The 22838-nt window shown below is 46.3% G+C and overlaps 1 protein-coding gene across 4 annotated transcripts in view; it reads right to left on the reverse strand.

Annotated features, from left to right (window-relative positions):
* The window catches only part of fat1a (FAT atypical cadherin 1a), a 70734-nt gene that overhangs the window by 17910 nt on the left and 29986 nt on the right, over positions 1-22838 (reverse strand). For all 4 annotated transcript variants that reach the window (XR_012927711.1, XM_076034071.1, XM_076034083.1 and 1 more), the window contains exons 5-13: positions 19157-19486; positions 18048-18264; positions 15931-16070; positions 9244-9519; positions 8751-8961; positions 4209-8282; positions 3600-3796; positions 3336-3489; positions 1946-2179 (exon numbers count right to left, since the gene is read on the reverse strand). Coding sequence is in view for 3 of the 4 variants with exons in the window: in XM_076034071.1 (XP_075890186.1) it covers positions 1946-2179; positions 3336-3489; positions 3600-3796; positions 4209-8282; positions 8751-8961; positions 9244-9519; positions 15931-16070; positions 18048-18264; positions 19157-19486 (5833 nt within the window). In the remaining variant the exon portion in view is untranslated. The remainder of the gene's footprint in view (positions 1-1945; positions 2180-3335; positions 3490-3599; positions 3797-4208; positions 8283-8750; positions 8962-9243; positions 9520-15930; positions 16071-18047; positions 18265-19156; positions 19487-22838) is intronic.

Genomic DNA, 22838 nt, shown 5'->3' on the forward strand with positions numbered 1-22838 from the left:
GCAGTCAAGTATGTGTGGAGGATGAGACGAGGCGACTCTTTTATTTATTTATTTTTGAAGAGGGTTACCCTGGGTTCAGTAGTTGGTGGTTGGGAAAAACGCTGCATTGCTTAGTGGTTTTTTAATGTAGCCTCGGCCTTGCGAGCCTCGAGTGTCGGCCTTCACCTCGATCAAATGACAAAATGGGTACAAAACGCTTCGGTGTGATACCAACACACAGCAGAGCTCGACAAATCAAGGGGCCCCATCGGCTTCCACACTGTGTAAGTCCAAGTAATTATTGCTGCAGGCTAAACCGCAGGAAGCCACTTCCCTCCTCCGACTCTCCTTCAACTGTCTGTCCCCTTTCCTTGATACTTTGGAAACTTAGTGACAGCTAAGCCTCGGGGAACAAATGCTTTATTACCACACCCCCGACCTTTTAGTACCTTATTTAACATAATCCTCTGAAGGAGCCAGTTGTCCAATCTAATGCATTCTCATAATCTATCCTTCCAGCCAAAGCAACGGACAAGAAACAGAAAAAAAGGGGGATTTGCTGATGGTAAAACAGGTTGCAATGCTCCTTTAAGGCCCACTGCTCCTCAGACGAGTGTTGCAGAACAAATTTCACTGTGCAACACAAACGAAGATCAGTGTGGAACTGAAGGGCATCCCGCGAGTCAGCGAAGGCCTTAATGACGGTGCCGCTGCGGGGTCAACTTCTCCATTTCACCCTCACGCCGTCTCCCCTTGGTTTGTGATTTTTTTTTTTTTTTTGCTAAAAGCCGAAGAGGGCTCGGGTAAATACGCATTCCCGTGGCTCCGCACCAGGCAAATGGAAAATCGCGACGAGCCCCTTTGAGGATCGAGCTCGAGGAGGAGAGCAATTTCATTAGAGTGTAATGGAGCTTTTCATTTTCGGAGGCTGATCATTTGTGAAATCCCTCATTTGTTCTCCTTCTTTGGCAGATTAGCATAATGCAGTGGCATGAAGATAACAACCTGTGTATTGATTCAGCATTTAGCCAAGGCGCATACGCATACGCGTAATAAATAGTAGGACGGGCCCGTTTTTGAAGGTTGTGTTTTTTTCCTCTATGATTATCATTATTATTATTATCATTGTTCATTATTATGTTAATGTTTATCTGTGATTTTTTTAAAATATTATTTATCATTTATTCACCGCAGAAATATTAAAACCCTTTGCTCCTGTTTTATAAAGTATAAAAGAAACAAGACGTTCACCAGGGATTCAACCTTCTGGCTGCATTTTGATGGTTTGCCTGCGGTTCCACTGCGGTAGGGTGTTACATTTTTCAAGGACCCTTGCATACTATTCTGACTTCTGATCTGATTGTTAACTTTAATCTCAGGTCATAGAGTTGACTTTTATCACGCCAGCAATTCATTACTTCATAATTCCCCGATGTTCTGACGGGAATCATGGAGATTAATTACATTAATATGACCAAACAATGTGAATCCTCTTTTTTTACTGAATAGTCACAAATGCTCTCTTAACTTTTAACATGTAGCTTTAATAGCCTGAGCATGAAATCAGCGTGGCTGGAGTGTTCCTCGAAAAATTTCCAAACCAAATATTTTAAAACACGTCAACTTAAGAGGCTACTGACGCTGCGCCAGACACATTCCAACTGATGCGTTTCCCACTGAGTGCCGACTTCAAACGGGTCTGCTGAAAACCTTCCATTCACAATTAGCAATTACATGCAATTTTTTTTTTTTGTCGAGAGCTGTTACCCCACCACAACCGAAGAAATGGAAAACTAAATAAGTGCACCTAATTTAATTGTTATTTTAGTGACAGGTTGTTTTCACAATGTAATTACTGCAAGTGCGGAACAAGGGATTACTTTTTTTTCCACAGGCACACTTAACACACAATAATTAACGTTTATTACCGGGCATCCACACGGGTGCATTCACAGCCAAAACTCACCTGTGTCAGCATCTGTTGCGAGCAGTTTGCCCACGTAGGTGCCGATCTCTGTGTTCTCAAAGACGGTGATGGTGTAGGACTCGGAGGAGAAGTGCGGACTGTTGTCGTTCAGGTCCTCCACGGTGATGTGAATGTCGGCCTCGCAGTATCGCCCACCGCCGTCAATGGCACGCACTTTGAAGCTATGCTCGTCCTTTTCCTCTCGGTCCGGGGGCTCCAAAACTTTCAGCTCTCCTGAACACGGGGAGAAAGAATCATTTTGTGAGGAGACAAACGCACATTTTGTTTACGGCTCCCAGTGTGTTAGTGCAGAGGTTTTCTTTTGGAAAACAAAGTGCATCTGCCAGTCTGCTGACCCGTTGTCATAAGATTCCAAATAGCAAGTAATTATCCTTAAAGAGAGAGAGCGCAATCCCATGAAGTGGCAGCTGAAGCGGAGGGGGGAGGTTGAAGGTGGAAGAGACGATGGAACCTGAGTTGGCAACTGAAAACTGAAGGTTTGCTGGGATGTGACGCAGCCAGTGATACCACAACTGTCTGCGACTGTCTTGGCCACCCTCATCTGCAATAATTCCACTTGTCTGGACTGAAAATAGATAAAATCGTTCCCTCTTCACAACAGTCACGCTGCTGCTGGATAACTTTATATTAAGAGCTGCCAACAGACAGCAGGCTAAAACCGATTTAGTGTCAGTGTCGCGGACCTTTCACCCTGAAATGTATGAATTTCAGGGAATTGTCCTTTCATGCCTTTACATCACATCACATTGCAATGATTTATTTTATCATCTCCATCCAATGGTAGTGATTAAACACTGGCCTCACTGGTTTGGTATTTCTTTTTCATCTTCCAAGTAGCCACGTGGAACAAAACACTGTTGATTTTTCAAGGGCTGTCCAGGGAAAAATTAGAGTCAGGCCAAACATGCAGCAGCCATAAATTAATTTTAAGGGCGAGATTCTCTCTTTTTCTGAGCGCGTGGGTCTGTCAGTTGCTCTGCAGGGAGGCGTTCAAGACTCTTTCTTTAAAAATTAAGTACATAATAACCAGGCATTTAGAGACGCACTTCCTCCACTTATCATGACTGAGAATCATTCACATGCGCACAAACACACATAGCCGTACACAGAGACAAGCAGAGGGAGAATATTATGAGGATGTGTGTTATTTGAGTGCCGCGAGTGTCGTGTCACATAACGACGGCCCAGTAGGTATTCTGCAACAATGCCTCAGTGATCCTGCACACGACTGCTAGTAAAATATACTAATATTTTTTACACTGGGCATAAAATGTTAGTGGGTTTTCTTTCATTAATGTGCTATACATAGGCAGTAAATCTGGAAAGATCAACACTTGTATTTACACACCACACACACACTGATGCATACCTGTACTAGCGTCAATAAGGAATAATTCAGATCCAGGGCCTTGGAGCTCGTAAGAGATATGGGCGTTGGAGCGGATGTCTGCATCCGTGGCAGACACCTGCAAGATGAGCCTTCCGGGCTGAGAGTTCTCTGGCACACTCTCACTGTACAGAGACTGTGGAGTGGATGGGTCAAGAGGAGAATTAATTACAACGTCCGCAAAGAAGTAATAAAATGAAATGCTTAAATTCCGTCGGGGGGGGGGGACAGAGGAAATTGCTTTACCTTTTCGCACACAGGGCTGTTGTCGTTGGCGTCCAAAACCTTGACTTCCACAACGGCCTTTGCAGTGAAGATACCGTCACTGGCAGTTATGTTAAGAAGATAATTGTCTTTCTCTTCACGGTCCAGTGGCTTTCTGACAGAGACCTTCCATTCGTTTTGAATGTGCTCGATTGCAAATTGTCCGAGAGGGTCCCCTCCTTGAAAAGGAAATGCATGAAATGGTTATAGGGTGATCAACTCTATTGCAAAAATAAAGGGAAAAGAAATTTGGGTTGTTACAAACAATGTTTTCAAATATGGCTAAAGACATGAGTTCAAGATGTTCAGGGGCTATTGATGAATAAAAATCTGGACTTGTCTTTCTTCCCAATTTGGAGCTCAACAAAAACATTTCTCAATTCTGACAAACTAATGACTGAACAAATATGTGCCTTGAGCTTTGGCAATTTTGGTGACATTGGTAAACGATAAGGTGGTTGTGTAAAGTTTCCAATAGGAGAAAAAAAATAATCTCCCCGAGGCACTGTTGATACAAACTCACACAATGGAGTAGGCAGTAAACTATCCTACCAACTATTTTTCACCAAGTAACAAGTAACTGAAGCCCACCTGTGATAAAGTAGTTGACTTGTTTATTGATGGCTTCAGAATCCTCGTCTGTGGTGCTCAGGATGGCGATAACGCCGCTGGGCGGAGGGTCGTCTTCGCTCACTGTGCCTTTGTAGATCTCTGCGGTGAAGCGGGGCGGGTTGTCGTTGACGTCGGCGACTGTCACCTCCACTCTTGTGGCTGTAGCGTGTTGGACTCCGTCCCCTTGGTCCGTGGCCAGAACCGCTACAGTGTATTTCTCCGTCCTCTCCCGGTCCAGCTCCTTCAAGGTGGTCACCCATCCCGTTTCACCGTTTATGCCAAACAGCTCAGAGATCTCCGGCGAGCTCTGTTCGTGGTGGAGGCTGTACACAACACGGCCATTGGACCCGGAGTCCTTGTCGGTGGCTCTGACTTGGACCACTCGAGTCCCACCTGGAAGATTCTCCACCACTACGGCTTCATAAGGGTCTGACTCAAAGACGGGCTTGTTGTCATTGGTGTCTTTCACCTGGATGTTCACAGTCACGGACCCCAAAATGTCGTAGTCCTCATGCCTGCTCTGGGCAAGCAACGTGAGTTGGTACCATTTGGTCGTCTCGTGGTCGAGGCTTTTCTGAAGCTTTAAGGCGCCACTGTCTCTGTCCACCACAAACGCCTCATTCTCATTGCTCTCAGGGGTGCTGCCTTTAACAAGGCTGTACACAACTGGCTGTTCACTCTGGGCCTGAATCACATCGATCTCTGTGCCAATGGGAAGGTCCTCAGCGATTGTGAAACGGTAATATGGTTCAGTGAATTTGGGAATTGGGGTCTCTGGTGCAACAATCCTGATGTAAACCTGGACAACAGAGTGCTTTGGTGGATTGCCAGTGTCCTTTGCCCGCACAAAGAATGCATAGAGTTCGTTTTCAAGTCCAATGAGACTCTCTTTGGTCACAATGACCCCAGAGGTTGTGTGGATTTCAAAGTTTTCCAGCACATTTTCTACATCGGCCTCAATAGAGTACTCAATGTCTGCATTGCTCCCCTCATCCATGTCTGAAGCAGCAATTTTAACCACAGAGGTTCCTTTTGGTACATCTGACGCAATAGTGGCTTTGTACTCAGTTGCTCTAAATTGTGGGGCATTGTCATTGACGTCCGTGAGAATGACATTGACAACACAAAAGCCCACTTTTCCGCCACCGTCTTTGGCAACGAGCGATATCAGAATAACCTTCTCAACAATATTCTCACGATCGAGGCTTTCCAATGTGCGAATCTCTCCATTTTCATTGACAGAGAACTTATCTTTTGCGATGTCATTGACAATCTGGTATGTGATGTGTCCATAAATGCCTTTGTCATTATCTGTGGCTTTTACCTCGGCTATGAGATGGCCGACTGGGGCGTTTTCACTTAGCTCAACCACATACTCCTCCTGAGCAAAGGTGGGGTTGTGAAAGTTAGCACCCGTAACTGTAACAACGACGAGTGCTGAGCTCCTGAATACACCATCTGAAACTGACACATTGAGGTTGTAAAGAGGCTGCATGTGTGGCCTTCGGTGGTTGGAGACCATAATGGCACCAGTGTGTTTGTCAATGGAGAAGTTGAGATCCTCATTGCCGGACATGAAAGCAAACTCCAGGTTTTTCGAGTCAGTGCTATCAGCATCGGCTGCCTGGACTTGAGTGATGAAATGTCCACGTGGAGCTAATTCGCTTACGGAAGCTGTGTAAGTGTGCTCGGTAAATAATGGAGCGTTGTCATTAAGGTCGGTGACGTCCACTGTCACTATGACATCACTGGAGAGGGCTGGAACTCCTCCATCCACAGCAAAAACCCTCAATTTGTGCTGCTTGATCTCCTCATAATCGAGGGCCTTCGCTGTTGAGATGACTCCCGTGTCTCGATCGATAGTGAAAAACTCAGAGGCTGCTCCCTTTTCTTCCACCAACTGAAAAAACACTTCCTGGTTGTTGTCGGAGTCCAAATCTTTTGCGTGAACTTGCAAAATGGATGTGCCAATCACAGAGGCCTCTGATATATTTGCATAGTAGGTTTTCGACAGGAACACGGGGGCATTGTCGTTTACATCTTGCAGTATGATGTCGACAAAGACTCCAGAATGCGCTCCAGTCAGAGAATCTGTTGCTCTAACGTTCAATTTGTAGGCGGGGTGGCTCTCAAAGTCCAGGGGCTGAATTACATGGATTACGCCTGTGTTGAAATCAATTGAGAACTGTTTGAAAGGATCACCCTCGGAGATTGTGTACACAATACGGGGGCCTTCAGAACCGTTGGCCTGTACATGAAGCACAGGTGTGTGCAGCTGAATGTTCTCGGCGATTTCAATGCTGTAAAAGGCCTTCTCAAATACAGGCGTTGCTTTGTTCACCACAGTCACCGGCACTTCAACTTCTGCTGAGAGTGCTGGCTGTCCATTGTCCTGTGCCACAACAGTGATGATAAACTCGGTGTTTAGCAACTCCTTCTCAAATTTCTTTTTCAATGAGATTTCTCCAGATGGGTTTATTTGGAAATGTTCCTGCGGTTCCTTCAGGTGGTAATGAATATCTGCGTTCTGGCCAATGTCTTTGTCCACCGCTGTAACTTGTCGAATAACCTGACCCTCTTCTGCGTCCATCTGGACGAGAGCGTGATAAGGAAGGTTCAAAAACTTGGGTTTGTTGTCGTTTACGTCGTCCACTGTTACTGTTAGCAAAACGTGAGCCACGTCTTCTGAGCTGTCGTCCCTAGTGACCTCTACAACTATATCAAATGTGTCCCGCACTTCACGATCAAATGGTGTCCCAGTGGTTGACACGACCCCAGATGTCCGGCTGATTTCAAATTTACTGTCGGGGTTCAGAATTCTGTAAAACAAGGGCTCGTTCACCTGGTTTCCAACAGCAGCAATAATTGCAAGTGTTTTCTTCTCGGAGGAGTTTTCTTCAACTGAGGCTTTGTACATCTCCTTGGTGAACCTAAACTTGCTCTCCTTGTTTTCTTTCACATTAATTTTAACTGCAGCAACAGTGGCAAATCTACCGTCGGAGACCCTAACCTTTAGTTCGTACCTGCTCCTGAGCTGTGTGACATTCTGAACAGAGATTATGCCTGTATTTGGGTCCATTCTAAATTTATCACCAATATTTCCCTCAGAGATGGAGAAAAGAAGTTTGGAGTTGGGCCCAGAGTCTGAATCTGTGGCGTTGATCTTAATAACTTCCACCCCCTTGTACGTTGGCACTATCACAGTGGTCTCGTACATGTTTTGGCTAAAAACTGGAGAACAGTCATTGACATCAATTACTTCAATGGTCACATTGGCAGCCGTCTCTGCAAACAGGCGTGGCATTCCCAGATCGTGGACTTGGACTGTGAAGTGGTAAACACTCCTCTGCTCATAATCCATGGATGAGGTTATTCTGATGGCTCCTGTGCTTGAGTCAATAGCAAAATAGTTGTAGGCAAAAGGCTCCACAATTTGATAGACGAGCATTGCATTCTGGTCACAATCGGCGTCTGAGGCGCGGATGACCAACGGGGTGTTTTCACGGGTCAGGACAACACTGTTGAGGGGAGCAGATTCACTGATGACACCTTTGAATTCCTTGCGGATAAACACGGGCGCGTTGTCATTTTCATCCTTCAGATGGATCACAAGCGACGTGTTGCGGGAGAGCCCGGCCATATTGGTGCCCTGTATAATCAGCTTGTAGTGTGGGACGGTCTCATAGTCTAGAGATTTCTGGGTCACGACCACTCCTGAGTTTGGATTAATGTCAAACACGTTGTTGATGTTTCCCCCACGAATTTGATAGAACACTGAGGACTGGCTCTCGGCCGTGACCATGCTGACAAAACTTCCCGGATGGGCCGACTCGCTGACTTCTGCTGAGAACTCCTTTTCTGTGAACCTGGGCGCTGCGTTGTCAGACACGGTGACCGAAATCTGGACAGTAGCTGTGGCTGACAGCGGCAACGCTCCTTTATCTGATGCCTTGACAGCGAGCTCAAACAGGTTTTTGCTGTTACGATCGAGCTCTTTGGCAACTGTGATTGTACCCAGAACGGGGTCAATGGCAAAGGAGTTTGCAAAATTTCCTGGAAGACAAACAGAACAAAATAATTCATTTGATAAGAAACACACTTGTGGAGAGAAAGCAAACCAGAGGATGTAACAGTGCAATCTTCCTCGCAAGAAGAATTAGTCAGATTTGTGAAGTATAATGGCCTCTTTTAATCCAGGCACTCACAGACTCATCGCAGTTATTTCATACATGCGACTATTTAAAAAGATAACAGCGGGGGAAAAAAACATTGTGGGAAATTCTGACGATGAGACAGCCTATCTTCCACAAATTAGGGCGTCCTCAACACAGGCCCATATTCTCCTACTCCTCACAAAGTATTCCATTCATGATCAAGATCTGGTGGGCAGCACGGCCCAAGATGACTCATGCATTTTTTAGAGGCTGACTTAATTTGCATTATTTAGCAATGAAATCTTTCTGCAAAGAGAGAAAAAAAGAAACAAGTGGCTGAGCAGAGTGACGGCAATTTTGTATTTACCTGATTCAATGCTGTACACAATCTCTGCATTGTGGCCCTTGTCTTTGTCCAGAGCTGTGACCTGAAGAACAGCCGAGCCGAGGGCGGCGGATTCAAAGACACGGCCAGTGTACGGTGTGCCTATGAACCAGGGTGCGTTATCGTTGGTGTCGTCCACATTGACGATAACACGCACAAGATTCCGCTTCACTGGGATGTCCTGGTCTCGAACCTGCAAACATAAAAAGAATAATAATGATAATAATTTCAACAAAAAACATAGACAGACAAAAATAAGAGAACCTTTGCAACATAATTGCTCCTAAGCTGTAATATAAAATAAGCAGAGTAAAAATTATACTCTAAAATTAACACTGAAAAAAATAGCTTTAATTAAATTTAATTTCACGGCAGCATCGTTTGGCAGCAAAGAAAACAATTCCAAAACAATCTTTAAAAGCTGTGTGGAAACCTCTCATGAACCTAAATTAAACTCCCCAGTGTTCATTCATACCATGATGGTGAGGATGTGGCGATGCATGGTCTCATGGTCCAGACTCTCAGCGGTGTACAAAGTCCCTGTTCCCGGGTCTAGCCGAAACTTCCGGAGGCTGAACGGATCGGTGCTGCTCAGCAGAGTAAAGGTCAGTTTGTTCTTTTCGTCTCTGTCAGAAGCGTTGATCTGCAAGACTTCCGTCCCGGGCGGTTTGTCTTCAGAGATGTTCACCTCGTACCACTTTTCAGAGAACTGGGGTCTGTGATTGTTGGTGTCAATGACACGGATCAGCACCTGTGAATACAAATAGAGAGCGAGCGTGTTTATTTGACTGCTTCACTTTGCTTGTGAAGAGGTGCAAACACAAACAGAACATTGCCCCCAAAACTATCAGTCACAATTAAATGCAAATTCACATGTTTGTTAAACACAAATTAACAAATTATACCTTTCAAATTCCAATGAACAAACATTGCCAAAAGATGTACAAACATCAATTTTATTTAAATTACAGTCTGCCGTCTCCTGCCCGCATCCGCTAACACACCCACATTAGAACTTTGGGGAAAAAAAGCGCCTTCGACGACACTTTACACTAATAAGCAGTCTCAGGGCGGATCAATACATATAATGGCAAAGGGAATATTTTAACTGAGTATCGCTTACATTATAAACACGAATTTGATGCTGAATAACCGCAATGCATCAAAATGAAATACGAGCAGTGTCTGTAAAACCATTAGGCAGAAGATGTCGACCACATAAGTGATAGGCGCCTGCCTGTTCAGGGGCACGATTAGGCGGCCCAAAATTAAAATAATTGTTCTTTATTTATTTGTTTATTTCAAAATGTACAGATTAGCAATATTTGTTCAGTATAACTTGGCGCCGAACTCCACGAGGCAACTTCCCTTTGTGCGCTCCCGGCGCGTTCTGCTTTGGACAGCAAAACTCTGCATTACCCCACCGTGCACACAACAAAGACAACATCCTCAAACTGTAAAATTCCACCGGGAGCAAGCTTTTATCAACACCAGCCACTCGTCTACTGGACTTCCGACAGAGGATTACGGAGAGCTTGCTGGAATGCCATCTCCGCGTCCCAGACCAGAGAGAGGAGCTTCGCCCGTTGCCAAACACGGGGAACAAAAGGATCAGCGCAGATTAGACACCTGCATACCAAACACAAGGGGGTGATGTCCCATAAGGGAACAGACGAAGCCTGATTCTTTGGTGCGGGAACAGAGAAAGACGCGCCGCTCCCGAAAGCCACGGCCAGCCGACAGCTTACTGGGCCCGGCCAGGAATTCTCAGATCTGTGGTCAACAAGGCGGCCCGCTGTTGGGTTTTTCAGCATTACACTGTTTGTTGAGCAGCGGCAAGCCTATATCAGAGACAAATATAGACTCAACCTGACAGCCACGATAACATTTACAATCTGCTCTGTGCTGGGATGTTGGCAGCGGCTGCTCGGGCCCACAGATGTCATCTTCCGGGGGGGTTGGGCGGAGGGGGGAGGGGCCACTGGGCCGCATGCCGCCGCTCGGCCCCGCAGGCCCAGGCTGTTTGCCACAGGTCATGTGACGCCGAATCACGCGGCTAATCGGGATGTTCGACAGCTCCATAAAACAAACAAAAAAAAAAACTACAAACAAAACAAAAAAAAAAGTTTGCGAGGCTGTGCTTCTCGACGAGCCCTCAGCGGACTTGATTATCTGTCTCATTCCGAGCGTGTCTCGTCGTGTCGTGCCAGACGTTGGATGCCAACACAACCCCCACGTCCCCATCCCCGACGTCTCACAAGCCACCTCTGATACGCATGCACGTGCCTAGGGGGCCATGCAAACAAACACGCAGGCGTGTAAAAGACATTGTCCAACACGTCCCACTGCGCATCTCGCCTCAGATCGCACGTCGGCTGAACGCCAGAGAAAAAAAGCGGAAAGAGCAGATAGGATGGCGACGAGCAGCGAGAAAATCCTGGCCGGCTTGTCATATCCATATCCATCTGCAATGCAATATTTTTTTTATGGCTGCAAGCGTGCACAAAAAGGCTATTCAGCACGGCTGCCGCCTCCCCGCTCCCCACACCCCCCACCCTCCGTGTATGCAGACAAACTCGCCTTTCCCTTTTCATGAAGCCTTTGTAGCACTTCAAAGGAACTTTGGCCCCCAAACATCACGAAACGGCACGTCGCAGCAGAAGTGAACAAGTGGAAGAGAGAGAGAGAAAGAAGGGGGGGGGGGGACGCCGCAGTCTTCCGCAGAGCCTCCACCGGGAGTGCAGGGGAGGAGGAACAAGATCGGGACGCAGATGTTGACAGATGGCGATACTAAAGAAAATAGGAGATGTGAGGGGCGAGACAGGCGGGGAGGGAGAGACGGCGTCATAAAAAGAAAAAAAAACAGAAAAACAGGCATCAAAAGGAAGCGCTGGAGATTCTGATACGCAGGTAGCGGGCGGCGGCGGCTTCGAGAGAAATACACAAACAAAAAAAGAGAGAGAGGATAGCGCGCGTGCACACAAAAAGTTACGGATAAAAGACGCACTGGATGCAAGTGTCAGCTTTTACAAAGCGAGAGGCGAGAAGGAGGAACAGGAGGGAATGAGAGGAACCTTTGAGAGCGCCATAAAGAACCTCTTTGTAATGCAGACCCAGATAGCTCGACAAACAGGAGGAGCAGGAACAGATTGGGAGCAGAACAGCTTGAGGTGCTTCTGCACGGCCAAGGGAGGATGTCATATAGCTGGAGGTTGGAGGGAGGGAGTGGGGGAGGGAGGCTGGGCTGCGTGCCTCGTTGGCCCGGCTCCTCGCCATGAAGGGCCCGGGCTGTAATGCGGCAGCCCTTGTCGACATCAGCTGATCCTTCTGAGGCGCCTTTTTTTCCCTCGCAAATTCTGGGTTTTCAAACGGAGAGTACGAGACGCGCCGGTGCTCCGAAGACAAACCCGAAGACCACAAGCTTGGCTGTGCTTCTCTGACGTGAAGGAGACTCTGTGATCTGCTGTGTACAAACACCATTCCACTGTTTCATCCTGCACAGGACACAGACGAGTCCAAAGTCGGCCTGTTGTCCTTCAGCACGACCCCCCGCCCCCACCCGCCACCAGGTGGCAGGTTCTGGGCAAAGGCAGGGCACTGGCAGTGGCCACCGCAACCTGTTCCCAAAACAGGATTAACATAGCCCACCACCCCACTGGTGCACGCATGAGCTCAACTGGCCACGGGCAGACTCGTCATCGCCCCCTAACCTGGCCAGTGAAAAAAGTGAGGAAAGATGAAAAAGAAGCAAAAAGGAAATAAATCATAAAGGTAGACAGAGTGAGGGGGAGCCAGAGAGAAAGAGGGAAGGAGTCGGGAACAAAAAAGGGAAAAGGAAAACATTCCACGGAGAGAGAAAATAGGCCAGGCTGTCTGGCAGCACAGCCTCCACATGACTTTGATTTGAGGAACAGATAAGTCGAACTCGGAGCGTTCACGAGGTGCGCCGCACGTGTGTGATCGGGGGACTGGGGTATGGGGAAGGGGGGGGGGGGGGGGACGTCAGATCTGCAGTGATTCACGGCGGCTGATTCGCAGGCTTCACAGTGGAGCGTCTCCGGGAAAACGCATTAAATGTTCATATTAGAGAAGTTAGGGGGAAAAAAAACCCAAACAAAACACTGTTTTAGGTTAATTTTAGGCAGCAGATGGAAAGTTCATTATTCAACATCTGTCTTTTGCCTGATGATCAACAGATTATTCATTTTGTTCTAAATCTGCTGGAAAATACTCATGTGGTTCTGATTATCGTCCGCCGGCGATAACACAAGGTAAACCTCCCTAAAATAGCAGATGAATGCATTTCTTTGCAGGGTGAACTTTATATAGCGTTGGCTACTGGCACTGCTGTTTGTGGAATTATAAAGGAAAAAAACAATGGAACAAAATCAATGGACATTAACTAGCACTTATTAACTCAGTGTAGTTTGGGGGGGTGAAAGCACCTTTTCTGAAAACCAAGATGGATGCGGCCTCCTTTTCACAGCATGATGCAACCACAAGCGCTGGTGCAGAAGTGGCGTTTCCATCTGTCTCCAGTCAAGGAGCAACAGGACACTGTTCAGTGTCAGCGGTGGATCTGGGAGACACTGACACACTGTAGTCAGCATGTCATGCCTGTCCTTCACACTGCGGTTGTGATGCGGAATTTGACACATCAGGGAAGGTGGGGAGGAGGGGGGGCTTGAAAAATAATATGCTTCAGTGTTGCTCTCAAATGTGAAGTGATGATTCCAGCAATCCACTGTGACTGGGTGTCTTTGTCAGTAAACTGGAGCTGCTGCTGCTGCTGCTGCTGCTGCTGCTGCTGCTGCTTCAGTAAACCCTCTACAACTGTCCGGGGGAGATTTTGATCTTGGACAGAAACCAACGATGTACAGATAGAAAAAACACATTGTCAAGTCTCCACGAACAAGGAAAAAGTTTCAGACCCCCATATAATGCTAACATTACGTTACCAATAACATGTAGCCAGCCAGTGAAGTCCCTGATATGATAAGACTTCAGACTTTCATTTGCTCTGCTTATCTTATACTAAAGCATACGTTTCTGGAAGCTGACCCTTTGTGATGTCACAAATGGCTGATTACACTTCACCAATACCTCTCCGTGGGATTAGCGACAACATGTCCGGCCAACTGTTTGTTCCACCTTCTGACACAACCTTGCGTGACAGAGGTCTTTAAGTGATTCTCGGTGCGACCGCAAAGTCCAGGATGAAAAATGAAGATCCCAAAATTGGGCATCATTTAGGAATTTTAAGCCTGAAATGAAACTTCAAGGTAATGGATGTCCTCAGAAGCAATTAAGTAAAGTTCTTTGTTCCGTGAGTAAAATTGTTCTGTGCGTTTCACAACATTGCCATCGACACGACGACTCGCTGCGGCGCTCAGTAAGCCCGCAAACGCATCCCAGCTTATGCAAGCGAGTCAACGTCTGCACAATGTTTTGGTATAAATAACATTTTGCAACATTCTCAGTTGCGTCAAAAGGCACTAATTCATTCATTTTAGTCCGTGCTGAGTCACAGCGCTTACACATGAGCGCCAGCTTACGCTGTTTGTTACCCAATGAAAGACCTTCCCAATAGGTCACCAACGGACTGTGAAAAAGACTTTTAAAAGTGCCACAGCAAGAGAAAATCGTAGATGAGAAAGAAAAAAAAAGGCTCCAGCAGCATTTTGGGATTTTTTTTCAACATTCTGCACCAAACTGAGGGACGTACAGCCTCCTCGGACGGGGCTGCGAGGCGCCAGCGAGGGCGGCGTTTCATCCGGGGCTCACTCCAGCACAGCGGCCAGATGATGAAAGGCTTTATTCATGCGGACTGACAACAAATAGATTCTTTTGCGGCTACAGTGCTCTGAAGCTCCCCCTTTGACGACAAAGGACAAAACATTTTTGAATGCCACCGTGCCGTATGACCCAAAACTATCATGTAAGGAAAAAAAAAACTTAAAAATCTCATGGACAAGGCATGACCGCTGGAACAAAAAAGCAGAAAGGACAACGTGGACGGCCGGATGCTTTTTATGGTGGCGGCGGCGGCAGCGGCGGTAGCTGCTGGGCTTTCGGCTCCGTCAGCCGAGGAGTTTGGATAAAATCATCATTAACACAGCAGTTTAAAACCCAGAGTGGGAGCTTTTTGGGAAACACTTTCTGGTTTTGCTTTTTTTTTTTTTTCCAGCCCAGCGTGAATCACACTGTTTTAGTTTCTTTTCTCATCTCCTCTTAGAGGCGTCGGACTCGCCAGGGTTTCCCCCAGACTGCCTCCAGAGCGCAACTCCATGTGTCACGTCGCTTATTTAGACTAGAGACAAGAAGGCAGGGGTGATCTGCTCCTCTGAGAGGGAAAGGTAAAAGAAGGGTCGCAGATGCGGAGAGGAGGAGGAGTGGCGGGGGCTGAGGAATGTACACAGAGCTCCCCCCCCCCTTCCCTCCCGCCCTCGCTGCCATCGCAGCCGCCTGCTTCAGGAGTGAGACAATGGAAGATTCCTCGTGCTCAACCCTCGGCTGAGATGGTGGAGAACAGAGGAGGAAGAACAATGACTGCTCTAAAAAAAATAGAGAGAGAGAGAAATAGTCCTCAAGTCTAAAACAGCATTTTTTTTTCCATTTGTGCATTTCTTTCACGAGCGGAAAAGTCGGAGAGCTGCTGGCGATGTCCATATTAGGATGGGATTCTCGGACAACTGATACAACTTCTTAGTGTGCATGAGTCAAAAGATGGAAAAAAGGAAGTTATGCCAAAAGTGCAAACATTTGAGACCAAGAGTGCCAAAACATCAAGAAATGCAACAGTAATAATCTGCAGTTTGTAAGTATAGTTTCAAAAACACCAACAGCTCTGAGTCACAATGAGCTCATAAAAAAAAAACACAATTATATCATTGATCACTGGGTGTAATTATTAGCAATATCTACTTTTCAGGGACCTCCAAACAGCTCCAAGTCGAATCCAACGAGTATTAAACACACCCGAGGCGAAAGAGTTTAAAGCCACATTAACCTGACAGAGGAACAAAAGAAAACAAAACACAAGCCAACAAAGAGGACTCGGCTTCTCCCTTTATTGCCCGTCGCTTCTTTCACTGGCAAGACAAACAGCACCATGACAACGGCCTCATCAGCTCTCAAATCATTTCATTAGTGTTTCAATTACCTGGGTGCTGACAGTTCGCGTCCCATCTGTGGCCTCCACCGTCAGGTTGTAATTTGATTTCTGCTCGTCGTCCAGTGGCCGCGCAACAATCAAGGTTCCGCTGGCCTTGCCCACGTCGAAGCGGCTGTCGTAATTACCACCTGTGGAATCATTTTTTGTGTTTTTTTTTAAGGCCGGACAAAAGAAAAAAGGACAAAAGATTAGTGAGAAATGGTTGTTGAGCTGCGCTTGAGTAACACAAACACTGAATGTGGGGCACTGAGGTGAGTGACAGACACTGTCTGCTGGACAGATGGGTCGCGGGTCATGATGAAGGGATACACTGATGCAACACTAAAACTGCTTTTACATGCATCAGTTGGCTAAATACAAAGTGGTAAAAGTGGTAAATATCCAAAGATGAAACAATGATGCTTAATTTTAAAGGGAATATTTCTAAGAAGTAGATGGGGATGGGGGGCGTGGTAGGGGGAGGGGGGTTTTTCCAGTTTCCCTCGGGACTCTGGGCGGTCACAGAATCAGGTCAGAGGTAGAAAAAACTGGAAATGTGACACGACATCCATCCAGAGACACAAAACACACCAACCACAGCCAACAGGCGGCACCAACACAGAGTGATCTCTTAACAACAACAACAACAACAACAGCCTGTTAAGAGATCCCAGCAGCTACCTTCTGCTGTACAGTTGTGGTCACAAGTCATCTGCAGGATGTAAAACATCTCAGTATCCTCTATCCCGTCTTGCAAAAATCCAACCAAACAGAACATTCCAGAGAAAAGAGGAGAGCGGAAGCAGAGCACAGAGAAAGAAAGAAAGAAAGAAACAAAGTTAAAGAGTCGGTCAGACATCAGTTAGAACAGGGACAGTGTCGGGAAGACGACAAACTAGAGGCAAGATTCGTTTTTTTTTTTTTTTTTCGGGAAAGCATTCAAATCAGGCGCTCTCATGCGTTTAGTGAATCAAGCTGCGAGTTGTTCAGAGAAGCACAGGCCAGGAACTAAAATTACACTGACACAGAAAAACTAACAGTGATGTTACTGTTTAGCTGTGAAAAAATAATTCCTGATGATATTCTGTTGCACTGAGTAAGTAGTTCAGACCTCCACAGTTTAAAAAAAAAAATTAAAAATTGGAAGCACATGTGTAAGTAATGAGCTTTGATATTTCAATCACTGATGAGTTTCTGCGATCACTGACAAAAAATTGTACAACAATCCACAATCTGGACCGCAAGTTGGACTTGTGGCCAAGGTAAGATACAAACAAAAAGATTGCGATAAAAACAGGCTACAACTAGTTAGACAGTCGATGAATCTATTACACAGTGATAAATGAACTCACTGGATCATAAACTGCACTATTCTTCTAGGGCTATTATTCAGCTGTTGGCTTAGGAATTTGGAGATTATGCGAGTCACAATAAAAACTATTAACACAAGTGCTTCATGAATTAATTATGTCTTCCGAGAAACTTTTCTGCTAATTACACTTGTACTAATACAAAATATCATTATTTTTTTTACCTAAATAGTTCTCTAGCTTGCAGTGCCGTGGCTTCATCGGCAGCGAGAGATAAAAACTGAAGCGGCCGCTCCGTCAAAACCAGCTAAAGAACCAGCTGATTTTCGTATCTGAGTTGCTTTGTCATTCAGAAGTGCATCATGCCGCCGCTTCTGATGTCCAACCATGCGGATGTGCAGCCGCCTTGCAAATTGTCTGTTTCCTCGTGTTTGCTCACGTGTGACTGTCTGACAGTGGAAAGGAAGAGAAGTGACTCACTCCTCCCTCTCCAGGAGCAGCGACAAGTTCAGCTGCACGGCGTGAAAAAGTTGCGACAACCAACTAATAATCCACTCTTAAATTAATTTGCAGCTCATTTTGGCATCGATTTGCATGAAGAAACAGTTGCAACACCTAAAACAAGAAATAAATTGTACAACTGAAGGCTTCAACCACAGCAAAGAACATCTGCAAAGCAGATTTAGAAACTGAATTTAGTCAATTTTAAGAGATTTTTCAACCTCCCTAAGCATCTTCATCCACGTGCATGCACAAGCGCATTCTGAAGCAGCGGAAAGAAAAAATCGGGCGCACTCAGGATGGGTGAGGCCTTACCTGTGATTTCAAACCACACGGGGACATCGGAGGCCTCGGTGGCAATGACGCCCACCATGTGGGCCACCGGGTCACTCTCCATGACGGAGAAGCTGAAGGGCGCCTCCTCGAAGAGCAGCGGCGCCGCGTCGGTCGGCAGCTCCGGTTTGGGGATCCACTCAATGTGCAGGCGGCAGGTGGAGGATTTCTGAGGACGCCCGTTGTCGACGGCTTTGATCTGGTGAAAAGAGGCACACGGTGAGAAGAGACGGCGCCGCACGACGTCAGGCTGCGTCGCGCGCAGCAGCCTCCCAGTGAATCCCGGGAGCGCTGAGACAGTCCAGAAGGAAATAGAGTGGAACGTTTTACTTTTCTATTATCTACCTTCAGAGCGCCGCCAGATAAGGTGTTACAGTAAATGTGATACTTTAAGCAACGTGCTAATGTCCCTGTAGTGGTGGTGGTGGTGCGTAGTGAAGGATGGGTTATTGTGAAAAAGGCTCTTCGGTGCCCACTGATATCCAAACGGCAGATCTACCTCATACACTGAATGACAAAACACCTATTGTGTGCGATTTTCATTGTGATTGGAGCCTTTTGTGGGGACTTCGATTACTGGAGACGGCGGATCGCTGCACATTGCTGCAGTGGAAAAACACAACTTTTGTGTGTGTGAGGAAGGGGGGCGCGAAACCAAAATCCAATGAAACAGAAATAGAGACGACACCACGCTAGCTGTGGCGGCCAACTGCAGCGAGAGGACGGACGACACCCGATTTCACACAAGCCTGTAACACGTTTTTCTTTTTTTTTTTTAACACAGCTGCAAAACAATCAGCTACTACGATTTGTGTAAAATAGTGCTGCACCATGCATGTAGAGTGAATTATCACTGCGTCATCAACATGCACAGCGATACATCGCAAAAATAATGCTTGAACTGCTACGAGCTACGTATCAATCCACCATCTGTTCACATTTTGGACGGTGAAAGTAAATGTTTGATCGTTCTCTTGGTCCTCTGAGTATATTTTCTTTAAGTCACACCAGCTTCGAAACTCTTTACTCATTCACGGCTCGTTCAGGCGTTTCCTCCAGTTTCTCTGAGCGCTCAAGAAGAAGACACTCACTGTGAGGATGTCGTACTCTCCGGCCGAGGAGAACTTCTTGGAGGACACCAGGCCCGTCTTGGGCTCGATGAAGAACTTCCCGTTCTCGTCGCCCTCCTCGATGCTGTAGGAGATCTCTGCGTTGGGCCCCTCGTCGCGATCCGAGGCGATCACCCGGTACACCGGGTCCCTCCTGGTGGCTCGTTCTCTCTCCGGCCTCTCCCGCTCAGGCAGCTTGATCTTGTAGATCTTCTCCAGGAACAGCGGCCGGTTGTCGTTCTCGTCGAGCACCTGGACGATGACTCGCACGGTGGTGGACTTGGCAGGGATGCCGTGGTCGGTCACGGTAATCTGAGGGCAGACGAGACACAGTTTAAGACCCGGATCAACGTAAACATGGAGTTTGACACCAGCTTCGCTTTGTCTGAACATTTTAAATAATAAGATTAGAGACTAAATTAATTGACTCAAACTTTCACAAATTTAATGTTTGTCTCTTTATTTTGCAGCTGCTAAATGTTGGTTCCATTTGGGAAATTTTAGACCTTAAAGATGTGGTTCTTATTTCTATATAGATACGTTTTATATATTCTTTCAATTTAAAGCTTTTTGTGGAAGTTGTTTCAACTGGTTCTGGAATAAAGGATAAGATGTTAATATTAGACTTCAAATAATTTAACCAAATCAAAACATATAAAATAATCAATGGATTTCTAGCTCATTTCCTGAGGTTACAAATGTAACAAGCAACAGAATCGATAGAATAATCAATAACAAAAACAATCGATATCTGCAGATCTGCTTGAAATATCACGTGAAGTCACAATGCACTTTGTTCTCCGCTGATCGACGACAGAAGCAGCGAAGGCGCGAATCCCTTCTGGAGTTCCTCTGCGCGTGACACTGAGTAAACTTTAACGACGCGAAACGACGTCACTTCGCCAGCCGTGATCATGATTAAAGCAGCTTGTGTGACTCATACATGCAAAATCCAGCAGACCCCCCCCGCCCCCCACACACACACACACACACCGCCCCCCGCCTCACTTTTAATTAACTGCACCTCTTCGTACTGAAGCGACCAGCTGCGCTGCTGCCGGTGCTGTGCGTCAAACAAGCAAACAAAGATTTTGCGCCGTTAATTATCACTGGGACGGACTGCGCTGGCACCGGAGGCCGAGGGACTTTTTTTTCTTTAAACATCAGAATCATCTGCTATTAAAGTCAACGCTGCCCCGCTGAATCATTAATGACTCCTTTCGCTGAACGCCGTGACACCAGATGTTACTGGAGACATGAAAGCAATATGAAACTCGCGCCACAACCGAGTGCATCTAGACCACTGATTCCCAACTGTTGGGGTCTCAGAACCCACATAGTTTCCTCATCACGACCCAAATTTATTCCACAATCATGTTCTATCATGTTTAGTAAATAAAGTATTGAAAACAGTGAATTGAATTGGGTGTCCTGCAAAATAAATTGCCAGCATTTTCTCTGTAAATATCTATATTTTAAAATCTCTCTTAAAAAACTGCCCACTAAGCCGCGACCCAGTTCAGAAACACTGATCTAAACATTTCAGAACACGTTTGAGAGATTAAATTAAAAGAGGAGAGACGATGTAATAACGCATTTATTTTAATTGGAGTGACGTGCTACTGGTTGGGCACGTTGGCATGCCGTTGGAGATGTGAGCTCACTTGGGTTCGAGATGTGACAAACTGCATCAGGGCAGGAAAAACAAACAGTCACAGTTGTTTAGAACCAGCTGCTTAAGTGAGCCACAAAAAAGCAAAAAAAACAAACAAAAAAAGTGGTCGGGAGTCCGATGCGAGTTGCACACCATTTGGTAGCGTAGCTTCAATTGCCGTAGTTAAGTGCCTTTGTTTCCCCTCACAGTGTGCGTGCAGCTGTCAATGCCAGTGAGAGTAGAATCAGTTAAACGGCTGTGACGAGTGTGAATTTCTCTCTGGAGGGAGAGCTGGCGCCCACTCAGCGCTGTGTAATGAACCTTTTATCGCTACCATCACACAAGTTTTTGGACAACCAAAAAAACTTGGTTGCGCAACCTGCAACAGTTGATAAGAGACACAACCAGGTAACTTAAAGGTCCAGTGTGAAAAATGTGGCTTGATTTATGATTTTTTTATATTGTTAAAAGCTTGACATACTGCCCATAAATACATGAATAAAAGTGTACACTCACAGTACAATAAAAGCAATTTGGTTTTCCTATCCTTAGAACGGTTCTCATATATATCAGAATATACGTAAAGCAATAAGGGTCTTGCTGCTGGTTAGCTGCCATATTTAGTGCCCTCAATGCGAAGCGCTCTGTTAGGCCGGCTGCCTTAAAAAGTTGACGCACTGGACCTTTAAGTCAGTGCAACCTGGGCAAACTGCGCAAACGTCCGCCGTACGTCAGCAGTTGTCCGCCACAGCGCGTCTCCCTGGCGGACTGTTTTCACCGTGAGCGTAGCGAAGCTACAAAAGACGGCGGCCCCACTGGAGGGACTTTGTCTCATTTCATTAGCGGAGCACCGCTCAAAAGCCGAGCGGCCTGTGTGAACTCATTATGTTCCGACGGACTGTTGCGAAACTTTCTTTCCCCCCCGTTTAATCTGAGCAGCCGTACGAACTGGTTCTTTGCCGTTTTCAGAGCAACGGCGTGCAAATTATGACGGGGATAAGGATAAGCTGCCGTTGCTGAGGTTGACTGTAATCAGAGCCTGTGTAACTTCACTTGAAGACTTTGCTGATTCCACAACTGTTTTTTTTTTTGTTCTTTTTTTTAAAGCTAAGCAGGCACTGGGCTGGTTGCTGGTGGTAATAATTGTTTTTAAAAACGAAAACATTTCATTGTTACAAGGCTGATGGTTCCTATACTGCAGGGTTCTTCCGAGGGAGGTGAGGTATGCCTGAGGATTAAATCCAACACATTTCCACCGGATCAAACAGGCCTTTTTCTGTTCCCGCAGTAAAAAAGGTTTCCACTCTGCCAGTATAATTTCCAAAGGGAGTGGGATCCTAAAGACAGTGTTCGGCCTCTTGGCTTCAAGCTACCTGGAACCGCTTTAAAGGGACTTAGGGTGGCTTTTAAAGCCTAATCCAAAATATCATTTTGTCTTAACAGCGTTAGCGCTGCCAGAGAGCAGCACATTATTAGATACTGTCTCTTGCTTCTCTACGTAATCGATAAGAAATAAGAGTATCGCATGACAAGAACTACCACAGTCACTAATTGAATCCAATCCAAAATGGAAAATTATCACAGACTGAATTTGTTTTATTTCTCTGGTTTTCATCAGATGATGAAACGCAGACAGGCCAGATTTAAAGTTGGACAGAATATCATGGTCCAAAATACCAGATTAGATTTGTCTGGCTTTAGTCTGTGTCCCAACCCCACACTGCATGCTGGGAAATCTTCAGACAACAGATGTGAACAGCTCATTCACCTCTGCCTTCCCATTATAATGTGCTCTCCACAGTCTCTGGCCTGAATGTTAAGCATGTCCCGGCATGCCCCACTTTAGCTATTTGCCCCCCCGCCACCTCCCGCCGCCAACACCCCCACCCCTCACCCCCCTTCCTGAGACACAGGCCTCTCATCCTGCCGCTGGAGCCGGTGCGCACGCACACACACACACACACGCACACACACACACACACACACACGCACACACACACACACACACAC

This window comes from Nelusetta ayraudi, unplaced genomic scaffold (assembly GCF_046127955.1).
Source record: "Nelusetta ayraudi isolate G7.1 ecotype Tasmania unplaced genomic scaffold, CSIRO-AGI_Nayr_v1 ptg000004l, whole genome shotgun sequence".
NCBI classification, from domain to species: Eukaryota; Metazoa; Chordata; class Actinopteri; order Tetraodontiformes; family Monacanthidae; genus Nelusetta; species Nelusetta ayraudi.